Source organism: Trichomycterus rosablanca, chromosome 14 (assembly GCF_030014385.1).
Source record: "Trichomycterus rosablanca isolate fTriRos1 chromosome 14, fTriRos1.hap1, whole genome shotgun sequence".
Lineage (NCBI taxonomy): Eukaryota > Metazoa > Chordata > Actinopteri > Siluriformes > Trichomycteridae > Trichomycterus > Trichomycterus rosablanca.
This window is the reverse complement of record NC_086001.1, coordinates 14,381,978-14,394,518: the sequence shown is the minus strand read 5'-3', so window position 1 is coordinate 14,394,518 and position 12,541 is coordinate 14,381,978. Positions and strand designations below refer to the sequence as shown.

The 12,541-nt window shown below is 40.7% G+C and overlaps 1 protein-coding gene across 1 annotated transcript in view; it reads left to right on the top strand.

The window, feature by feature from the left end:
- The window catches only part of LOC134326693 (adhesion G protein-coupled receptor L3-like), a 537,600-nt gene that overhangs the window by 470,501 nt on the left and 54,558 nt on the right, over nucleotides 1-12,541 (top strand). Inside the window, exon 16 of the mRNA XM_063008876.1 lies at nucleotides 10,397-10,606. Within this exon, the coding sequence (XP_062864946.1) occupies nucleotides 10,397-10,606 (210 nt within the window). The remainder of the gene's footprint in view (nucleotides 1-10,396; nucleotides 10,607-12,541) is intronic.

Here is a 12,541-nt window from a genome sequence, read left to right as displayed (position 1 = left end):
CTTCTACATCCTAATGGACTTGAACTTACTTTTTAATATTAATATTTATTTCATCAACCGCTTTATTCCGGTCAGGGTTGCAGCAGGTTCATCAAGAAACACAGTGTGCAATGTAGGAATACCCTGGACAAGGTGTGAGAGCCTTTAACCACCCCCAAACATAATGATTGCCAATTATGTTTGTGTGGATGCCCAGCTGGCCAATAGCGCCACTGAGATGCCCAGATCTCAGTGCTGGTGGGCTAGTGTAATTATAATTTTTCTCCAGATTTAGTAGGTGGGTAGGTAAGCACACTACATATCCAAACGTACAGAAACCCATTGTAACCTGTATATATGGCTTAATCAGCTACATCTATCCAAACAAGATGGGAATACATTCTAGACATGGCACCAATGCATCAGGTCAACAAACACCAAAGAGCAATTCAGGGTAGCCAGTTCACCATCTGCATGTTTTTAGAAGATCAACAAAAAACAAAACTCAGACATCGCAGCGGCCCTTAGGACCCATGTAGTTGTGCAGAATATCAATTCTACCAGCTGTGCCAGTATGCCACCACCCATTGCTTATAGGTATATTATCACATATGCAGTCTCTATAGACACTGGTATACTCTGACCAGACATAACATTATGACCACTGACAGATGAAGTGAATTACACTGATTACCACTTTTATCACGGCACCTGTTAGTAGGTGGGATATACTGGTGCTGGTCATAAAATTAGAATATCATGAAAAAGTTGATTTATTTCAGTAATTCCATTCAAAAAGTGAAACTTATATATTATATTCATTCATTACACACAGACTGATATATTTTAAATGTTTATTTCTTTTAATGTTGTTGATTATAACTGACAACTAATGAAAACCCCAAATTCAGTATCTCAGAAAATTAGAATATTGTGACAAGGTACAATATTGAAGACACCTGGTGCCACACTCTAATCAGCTAATTAAATCAAAACACCTGCAAAGGCCTTTAAATGGTCTCTCAGTCTAGTTCTGTAGGCTACACAATCATGGGGAAGACTGCTGACTTGACAGTTGTCCAAAAGACGACCATTGACACCTTGCACAAGAAGGGCAAGACACAAAAGATCATTGCTAAAGAGGCTGGCTGTTCACAGAGCTCTGTGTCCAAGCACATTAATAGAGGTGCGAAGGGAAGGAAAAGATGTGGTAGAAAAAAGTGTACAAGCAATAGGGATAACCGCACCCTGGAGAGGATTGTGAAACAAAACCCATTCAAAAATGTGGGGGAGATTCACAAAGAGTGGACTGCAGCTGGAGTCAGTGCTTCAAGAACCACCACGCACAGACGTATGCAAGACATGGGTTTCAGCTGTCGCATTCCTTGTGTCAAGTCACTCTTGAACAAGAGACAGCGTCAGAAGCGTCTCGCCTGGGCTAAAGACAACAAGGACTGCTGAGTGGTCCAAAGTTATGTTTTTTGATGAAAGTAAACTTTGCATTACCTTTGGAAATCAAGGTCCCAGAGTCTGGAGGAAGAGAGGAGAGGCACAGAATCCATGCTTGAGGTCCAGTGTAAAGTTTCACAGTCAGTGATGGTTTGGTCCACTGTGTTTTCTGAGGTCCAAGGTCAATGCAGCCGTCTACCAGGAAGTTTTAGAGCACCTCATGCTTCCTGCTGCTGACCAACTTTATGGAGATGTAGATTTCATTTTCCAACAGGACTTGGCACCTGCACACAGTGCCAAAGCTACCAGTACCTGGTTTAAGGACCATGGTATCCCTGTTCTTAATTGGTTAGCAAACTCGCCTGACCTTAACCCCATAGAAAATCTATGGGGTATTGTGAAGAGGAAGATGCGATACGCCAGACCCAACAATTCAGAAGAGCTGAAGGCCACTATCAGAGCAACCTGGGCTCTCATAACACCTGAGCAGTGCCACAGACTGGTGGACTCCATGCCACGCCGCATTGCTGCAGTAATCCAGGCAAAAGGAGCCCCAACTAAGTATAGAGTGCTGTACATGCTCATACTTTTCATGTTCATACTTTTCAGTTGGCCAACATTTATAAAAATCCTTTTTTTGATTTGGTCTTAAGTAATATCCTAATTTTCTGAGATACTGAATTTGGGGTTTTCATTAGTTGTCAGTTATAATCATCAACATTAAAAGAAATAAACATTTGAAATATATCAGTCTGTGTGTAATGAATGAATATAATGTACAAATTTCACTTTTTGAATGGAATTACTGAAATAAATCGACTTTTTCATGATATTCTAATTTTATGACCAGCACCAGTATTAGGCAGCAAGTGAACATTTTATCCTCAAAGCTGATGTTAGAAGCAGGACAAATGGGCAAGTGTAAGGTATTGAGCGATGGCTAGATGACTGGGCCTGCAGCTCTTGTGGGGTGTTCCTGGTCTGCAGTGGTCAATATCTATCAAAAGTGGGAATGAAGGAACAGTGGTAAACAGGGTCATGGGCGGCCAAGGCTCATTGATGCACGTGGGGAGAGAAGGCTGGCCCGTGTGGTCCAATCCAACAGACGAGCTACTGTAGCTCAAATTGCTGAAGTTAATGCTGGTTTTGATAGAAATGTGTCAGAATACACAGTGCATCGCAGTTTGTTGCGTATATAGCAGCAAAAGGGGACCAACACAATATTATGCCTGATCTGTGTATAGTGTTGTTGTGACGTGGAAACATCAAGAAGTTAAAACACCTCACCCATGAAGCCACATTATTTCTTAGAACAGCGCAGAAACTTAAACCCTGTTTCAAACTGCTTCTAGAAGCGATGCCAAAAAAAGGGAGGAGGAAAAAGCAAAAGTAGATAGCAAGAGAAAGAGAAATGATATTGTCGGCAGCATCAGGTTTATTTGTGTTTTCATGCAGTGTGTGGAGACTCTCATCAATCAATCAGTTCAACCTGCCACCATGGAGACACCTTATTCACTTTATAAGAGTAACACAGCCAAGCGCCTGTGTGTGTGTTTGTTGGGAAGCGGGGGCGTGAGGGGGGTTGGGGGGCTGTGCGTGTGATGTGAGAGGCAAATTTCGCAACACTAACATTGTTCATTTTCTATTAGTTAACCCAGAAATATCCTTTGCATACAGTCTATTAAATTTATAATTTGTGTAAAATTGTTATATGTATACTGATCAACCATAACATTAAAACCACCTCCTTGTTTCTACGCTCACTGTCCATTTGATCAGCTCCACTTACCATATAGGAGCACTTTGTAGTTCTACAATTACTGACTGTAGTCCATCTGTTTCTCTACATACTTTTTTAACTTGATTTCACTCTGTTCTTCAATGGTCAGGACCCCCACAAAGCAGATATTATTTATGTGGTGGATCATTCTCAGCACTGCAGTGACACTGACATGTTGGTGGTGTGTTAGTGTGTGTTGTGCTGGTATGAGTGGATCAGACACAGCAGCGCTGCTGGAGTTTTTAAATACTGTGTCCACTCACTGTCCACTATTAGACACTCCTACCTAGTTGGTCCACCTTGCAGATGGACAATCGCTCATCTATTGCTGCTGTTTGAGTTGGTCATCTTCTAGACCTTCATCAGTGGTCACAGGACGCTGCCCATGGGGCACTGTTGGCTGGATGTTTTTGGTTGGTGGACTATTCTCAGTCAAGCAGTGACAGTGAGGTGTTTAAAAACTCCAGCAGTGCTGCTGTGTCTTATCCACTCATTCCAGCACAACACACACTAACCATGTCAGTGTCACTGCAGTGCCGAGAATGATCCACCACCCAAATAATACCTACTCTGTAGTGGTCCTTTGGGGGTCCTGACCATTGAAGAACAGCATGAAAGGGGGCTAACCAAGTATGTAGAGAAACAGATGGACTACAGTCAGTAATTGTAGAAGTACAAAGTGCTTCTATATGAAGCTGATAAAATGGATAGTGAGTATAGAAACAAGGGTTATAGAAACAAGTGGTTTTAATGTTATGGCTGATTAAAAGGCTTTTAAATATGAAATCTGAATATTGGAACGTATATTTATATTTGCCTGTGTGTGTGTGTGTGTGTGTGTGTGTGAGAGAGAGAGAGAGAGAGAGAGAGAGACGAGATTGTTGAGGACTATCAGAGTACTGAACTGATTACAGCTTTACATTGAGAGTAGAAGCTCAGACAAGGTGTGACATTGTGAAATCAGCCCAAGGACGAAAGCCTGCACTTCAACATCCTCTCCCAATGCATTTATTCCGCTTTAGAGACTAAATCGACCGTAGCAACATGCAGCTGTACATGAACGCCGGGTTAAAATGGCGATTTAATGAATGAGTTACACCCTTGCATTTAGGGACACTGAAAAAAACAATAATCATGGCACATTTATCAAGATTCCTTTCCAAACAATGACAGTGTTTACTGTGCTGCAGAAATTTGAGCTCCAGCCCCTTGTGCGATACAATCTGTGTAAATACAGAGTTACCTTGACTTACCTTTGTGCCATTCTCAAATGCCGACTTTACAGTAATGTATTGGGTACCAAAGCTTCACACATGAACAATCTGGTACACAAAACATGACGTACACTTGGGGGGATGGGTAGATTTAATATACTTGCATTGCAGTACTGTACAATTAAAGATCAGATTGAGATCTAAGGAATTTGGAGGCCAAGTCAACACCTCAAACTCGTTGTTGTGCTCCTCAAACCATTCCTGAAGCATTTTTGCTTTGTGGCAGGGCGCATCATCCTGCTGAAAGAGGCCACAGCCATCAGGGAATACCGTTTCCATGAAAGGGGGTACATGGTCTGCAACAATGCTTAGGTAGGTGGTACGTGTCAAAGTAACATCCACATGGATGGCAGGACCCAAGGTTTCCCAGCAGAACATTGCCCAAAGCATCACACTGCCTCTGCCGGCTTGCCTTCTTCCCATAGTGCATCCTGGTGCCATGTGTTCCCCGGCCATCCATGTGATGTAAAAGAAAACGTGATTCATCAGACCAGGCCACCTTCTTCCATTGCTCTGTGGTCCAGTTCTTATGCCTATGTGCCCATTGCCCATGCACTGTGTATCAATGAGCCCAGGCCGCCCATGACCCTGTCGCCAGTTTACCACTGTTCCTTCCTTACCACTTTTTTTACATTATTTTTTTTTTTACCCTTTTTTTTTACCACTTTAGCGCATCCAATTTCTACCCATCAAACATCCTCTCACTAATGCTGGTCCCTGCTCCTGATTGCTCCTCGCCCCCTCCAACACGTGCACAGCACTCGAACATCTTATCACCTACACTTGACGAGTGCAGTGCAGTACAGTGCTGTGTCCGGAGAGCCACACCCTCTACCGCACTCCTTCCCCATCTTCATGCAGGCACCACCAACCAGCCAGCAGAGGTCGTAATCGCACTGGTCTGAGAGAGAGTCCCCATCCGGCTTAGTCCCGCCCCTTATCTGAACAACAGGCCAATCGTTGTTCATGTGGCCGCTCAGCCTTAGCCGGCAAGGCAGAGCTGAGATTCCTGATGTATTCGAGATCCCAGCTCTGGTGAACAGCATGTGTTTTACCGCTGCGCCACATGAGCGGCATCCTTACCACTTTTGATAGATACTGACCACTGCAGACCAGGAACACTCCACAAGAGCTGCAGTTTAGGAGATGCTCTGACCCAGTCATCTAGCCATCACAATTTGACCCTTGTCAAACACACTCAAATCCTTACACTTGTCCATTTTTCCTGCTAATAACACATCAAGTTTGAGGATAAAATGTTCACTTGCTGCCTAATATATCCCACCCACTAACAGCTGCCGTGATGAAGAGATGATCAGTGTTATTCAATTCACTTGTCAGTGCTCATAATGTTATGCCTGGTCAGTGTAAATCAAAAGGAACCCCCCTTGACCAGATATTAGGCCATTTGCAGCAGTGCAGTTTGTGTGTTGTTCTGGTGTGAGTGTTGTTGGGATCTTAGACAGCTCCTTGTCAATACTGGGTGGAGCATAAAGTTCCAACCTGTGATCTGAAAATGTATCTGTATGGTAGATGTAGCTTACAAAAGAATCAATGAATGCACGCTGTGTCTGGAAGTATTCCAGATGTTGATTTTTGTTGTTTTTCATATGAAATACGCTGCTTCAGGGTAATACACAACCTGCATGAAATAACAAATTGATTTCTTCATCTTGCATGGACACAGTGGTTTTGACTTTCTAAATTATTTAGATAGTGCAGATAGTTTAAGATGGGCTGATATTAGTGTCTCCCCACATACCAAACCTGCCAATGTTCCAGGTTTACAAAACAAAATGATGGATTATGTCAGTTAACTATAAATTGTCATGTCAGTTTATTTACAATTTAATTATTTACTATTTTACAAACCCCTGTGATTTATTAGTTCTATAGTATTTTTATTAAAGTGATAAAAGCAGAAGGAAAAAAGTCCTATGTTTCACTGATTCACTTCATTGTATGTTGTACATTTAAACACATTTAGGATTTAATGCCTGCAACACACTAAAAAAAAGCTGGGACAGAGGCTATATACCCATGTGTTCAATCACCTTTCCTATTAATAAGAGGTTTTAATGGTGTGGGAAATGATGATGGTAATTATTGTAGTTTTGCAAGTGGAATTTAGGTCCATTCTTGCTTGATACATTTTCAATAGCAGACAGATCTAGACTGTAGGCAGGCCAGTCAAGCAAAAACACATTCTGTGTCTTTGGTTGTAGCACATATAGAATGAGGCCTGGCATCATCTCGCTAAAATATTCATGGATTTCTGAAAAACGACTCTGCCCTGATGTCATATGTGTCTGTCTAAAATCCCAAAATATGCTTCTGTATCAATGGTACCTCTAAACATATGCAAGTGGGTAGTGATGCACCTAAAATACCATGACAGATGCTGGCTTTTTCACCTTTAACTGATTAACATCTGGATGGTCCTTTTCATCTTTGGCATAGAGGACTCAACAGCTCTTTTTTTTTTTCTGAACCGTGGACTCACAGATCACGTTTTCACTATATTTCGGGCCATCTGGCTTTCTCTTTGTGTTATAGGGTTTCAGGTTGCATTTCTCGATGCAGTGGTGGATGTATTAAGTGACAATGATTTTCTGAAGTACCCCCAATCCCAGTTTCTAATGTAATCCCATCTGAAAGCTCAAAGCTCATTTAACAGTGCATAGACTAAGGTCTCTCTAGATTTCCTGAATCCATAAAATTATGAACAGTAGATGGCAAAAGACTAAATTATTTGCAATCTTGCTCTGAGAAATGTTCTTTTTTTAACTGATGGGAAATTTTGTCCTGAGGTTTGGCACAAAGTGGTGAGCCACAACCCATCACTGCTTGTAAAGACTGATCCTTTTTATACCTGAGCTCACCACTTACCAATTACTACCTCACCTGTAACCAATTTTATAAACCATTCACCTATAATTAGCCTCTGTTCAAACTTTTTTGGAGTGTGTTGCAGGCATCAAATTCTACAAAAGACAATAAGCTTAATCTATTATAGGGTTTTTTTTAAACACCCCAACTAAATCCATGTCTAAAAGGGTCTCACAAAGCACATATGTCTTGGGTACTCCTCACTCACTTTCTTAACCACTTAGCGAATCAGGATTGCGGTGGGGGGGCTGCTGGAGCCTATCCCAGCTTTTCAATGGGCGCAAGGCACACAGTAACACCCTGGATGGGGTTCCAGTCCATCGCAGGGCACCCACTCACCTATAGTGCAATTCAGTGTCTCCAATTAACCTGACTGCATGTTTTTGGACTGTGGGAGGAAACCGGAGCTCCCGGAGGAAACCCACGCAGACACGAGGAGAACATGCAAACTCCACACAGAAAGGACCTGGACTGCTGTGAGGCGACAGTGCTACCCAACGAGCCACTATGCCACCCTTGGGTACTCCTATGTCTGTAAAATAAAAAGCTGTTACAGCTTATAAAAACATTATCGTTGAATGTTTAAATGATTTATCAGCCCAGACTTTTAAATTATTTAATAATATTCGTTCAACAGGTAAATTGCATTGCTGTTGTATGTAAACTTTAGACTGTATGTGTGTTTTAAAGGTCTGTGTGTGGTTGTGTTTAGTTTAAATCTTCTCTCATTCTGTTTGTCCCCCAGCTCCTTACAACTGCAGAATAGAATTTGTTTAGGCTTGATTGAATCACAGTGGGGCAATAGGGCAGTTGTACTGGGGTAATGGAGTGGCATAGACTGCAAGTCTCCAGACTCACTACATCCATTAGTTTGAATGAGAAATGTGTGTACTGTGAGTTTAAAGCAGAGCTAAAAAAAAATATACATGATTGAAATGGATTGGGTTTTGGAAAAGAAGTGCACCAGTGAGTTACAGTCCTACCAAAAAGTGGCAGGAGGTATAGAGGAATAACAGAGAAGTAAAGCTTGTTTCTTTAGAAACATCGTGTTTTCAGGTGTGTATACAGGTTAGACAGTATAGAGAATGGGTGTGTAGATATAAATTTATTGGAGGACTTTGTCTCTATAAGTAACAGTCAAATCCATAACACAGGTTCCATCTGAATGGAAAAAAGATCTATCAGGGCGCTTAGATCCTGCAACCTAAAACTACTCAGTTAATTAACAGTAAATATCATACTAAAACAAAGCAGCGGTAAGAAACTGAATAAAAATAAATGAATCACTCAAATCATAACTAGTTTTTATGCTGCATTCATTTGCAATCAGATGTATTGTTTATAAAGCTGTTAATGTAGTTGTCTTGTAACTTGTAGCAGAGATATTTAATTCTGGGCACATTAACAGTTTGTTATTGTATTTAATAGCTACATTAGCCTCATGGCCTCAGTGTAAAGCCATAAAAGCAAACACCAGCCACGAAATGTATCTAGTCTGATCGACTACTCCACACAATAAAGCTAGGTGAGATATAGAGAGGATGTGCAGTAATATATCAAGTGAACCTGAGAGAGAAATGTATCTCTCACACTCTGTTATGTCTCTTGTCTTCATGTCCTAGACAATACATTTTTCTCAGAGCAAAAACCAAGATCTCTTTCCAGAACGTTCTCTCAGTAATCTCTGTTGTAATATTTGTTGTACACTTTTCTCCATCAAGCAAAGTCACACATTGATGACATTAGTCATGTACTGTAGCCTTAGTATTACCTCTTTAATATTCATGAGCGTGGTTCTAGCTTTCGAGACGTGTATCTGTAGTCCTCAGAGCTTTGTTGCATTAGCGCTGATATCTGTCATGCACTTATTGTCTCTGTAAGTGCCCTCTGTAGGGACCCTACACGCAGTCTGAAGGGAAATCAGACACTGTGCTGCCCACTAATTTCACCTGCTCTGTGACGCTCCATCTAAGTGTCAGGAGGATAATTATTTTATTATTGTTTAGAGAAACTATTGCTATCCCTATTGCTAATAAGTTATTATATAATAATATATATTTGATGATCGTAATAAAGGCCAAGTCGTTAGGGTTTAGTAAATATCTAGATTAAATTATTAAACCATTTAGAAAAATGTATGAGAACCTTTTTCCAAGTGAAATTCCACTTCTAAATTAAACTTAACTCATGCTTTGGTCTATTTCCTAATAGAAGCTAGTGTTAACTGTATTTTTTACATATTAAAATTATTTAGAACTACGGCCGCTCAGGTGGCGTAGTGGTAAAACCCTCGGTTCGAAACTCTCTGCCATCCGGCTGGGCTGGGCGGCTACATGAACAATGATTGGCTGTTGTTCATAGGTAGGAAAACCTGATAAGGACTCCTCATTACTGAGCGAATTTTGACCTCTGCTTGCTGGTTGATGCCGTCTGCACAGAGTTGAGGAATAATGCTGATCAGGGTGTGGCTCTCCGTGCACAAAGCTGATTCGAATATGAACTCGCCTCATGCAGGTAAAAAGATGCAGTCGGCTACTGCACACGTGTTGGATTGTTTTGACAATTATACTATATTATATTATAAGTAGTCCAGACCACTTGCAAGTTTACACACCTTATTGTGTTGTGATATAGATTTTAATTGTGTATAATCAATCTACGATGCACATAGTGTGAAAAGGCACACATCTGGGTCTATAAATGCTTACAATTTACACTATATAATTGTCAGAACAAAGCCAAGGAACTGCCTGTGTATCTCTAATCAAATTGTGGCAAGGCATAGATCAGGACAAGGATGTAAAAAAAATACTGCACATTACCTGGCTAATACTAAGCCTACAGTGAAACATGGTGGTGGCAGCATCACACTGAAAGGTGAGCTTCTCACTGGCAGGGACAGGAGGACTAGTTAAGAATTAAGAAATGGATGAATGCAGCTAAATACAGGAACAACCTTGCAACATGACTTCTCAGGAACCTTTTACTGTTATTTATATAGTATATATTTCTTTGTTTGGTGCAGGGTGCAGACCCGGTACATGACCTGTTGCTGGACGTGATCACATGGGTGGGGATCCTGCTGTCACTCGTCTGCTTGCTCATCTGCATCTTCACCTTTTGCTTCTTCCGGGGCCTGCAGAGCGACCGCAACACCATCCACAAGAACCTGTGTGTATCACTGTTCATCGCCGAGACGCTCTTCCTCACTGGCATCAACCGTGCAGATCAGCCAGTAAGTGCAATGACACACAATCTGATAACATTTATTAGATTTCAGAACAGTTTAGGGTTTCTTTTTAGCTATGTGTGTTAAAACAGTGTATAAAACAATGGGAATAATTAATGACCAAAAGCATTTTGTTGTTGTTATTAAGGACATAAATATTGCCAATTTTTTTTAACTGATACCTGACCATCATTACCTGTATCATTAACTGATACCTGACCATCATTATCTGTATCATTAACTGATACCTGACCATCATTACCTGTATCATTAACTGATACCTGACCATCATTACCTGTATCATTACCTGATACCTGACCATCATTACCTGTATCATTAACTGATACCTGACCATCATTACCTGTATCATTACCTGATACCTGACCATCATTACCTGTATCATTACCTGATACTTGACCATCATTACCTGTATCATTAACTGATACCTGACCACCGGACAGTGGTAGCCTAGTGGGTAGAGCTTTGCACTATTAACTTAAAGGTTGAGAGTTTGAATCCCAGCCACTATTGGGCCCTTGAGCAAGGCCCTTAACCTTCTCTGCTCCAGGGGTGCTGTACAGTGACCCTGCACTCTGACCCCAGCTTCCAAACAAGCTGGGATATGCGAAGAAAGAATTTCATTGTGCTGTACACCTGTATATGTATATATGACAAATAAAGGCATTCTATTCTATGAGTCAATTGTTAACTAGTTAACTATTAACTATTAACCTGATCTCTCACTCTGTAGAGATCTGTAGTTCCACTTTCAATTCAAATCAGCCATCAGTTGTTGAAAATAAATTAAAATAATAATTTTAACTGACTATTAACCAAAACGTAACTTCTCAATCAGTTCTTAATCATTAACATTAATAACAGTTGTCATTCTAAGAATAATACATTTTATTGAATATTATCTGCAGTAGTAGTAGAATTAACATGCATATTGAGTATTTATTTTGATCCTATTATAGTGGTCAGAGTATCTAAATATGTTGCTCTAAGCCATTGGTTGTAGATGAACAGTAGGTTCAGCCATTTCTGTTTCTCAGAGCCTTCTCCCTGTATCTAAGTGGCTTTTCTCTGGGTACTCCTGTCCTAAATCACCCATACGTGGGTAAAGGTGTGTGTTGCCTGTTGATTTTTAATATTTACTATCAACATTACCGTGAAAAAACTAGCATCATAAAGTGTCTAAACCCATCCTTCACAGACCCGAGATGCAATGCCGCATGAAACTGCACTGACATAAATAAAGACCAGCAAACAACCCACTTGGGTTACAAAAAGTATTTAATTTGCTCTTAACCTGTCCTTTCAATAGCCGGGACAAAATTTTGGAGCCCTTTTTGTCGTTCCTTCACACTTTGGTGAACATGAGCAGCCGGTTAGACAATCTTATTTCCTGTAGAAGGAAGTGGATCCATGCTCATCGACTGCAGCAGCGTTCGCCTCTGCCTGGGTTATTGCTTATTTTGATTTGTTGTGTCTGGCACTGCAGTTGCCAGAATACTCGAGCTGGGATTGTGTGTGTGTGTGTGTGTGTGTGTGTTAGACATTTTGCTCTTCTAGGAGAATAAATATTCTCCCCTCTTTTAATAAAATTTATTTTCAGGATTTTAACATCAGCACTTTTTACTAACTAAAAAAAAACTCTCACCCTAACTTTCCTCCTCATGCAAGCTTTGCTTCACAAAATCAGAAAATTACCTGCTGATTTGTTTGCCGTGTGTCTGATATAAGGGGGAATGTGATTAAAATAAAACGTATTGCAGCCGAGTCTCAGATGGCATTGCTGAGAATCCAGCAGTAGATTTCTGATACTGCTTTTACAGTGCAGTGTGATGCAGTGTTCAATCACTTAGTTGATTTTAGTTGATAATACCGATCAGCCATAACATTAAAACCACTTCCTTGTTTCTACACTCACTGTCCATT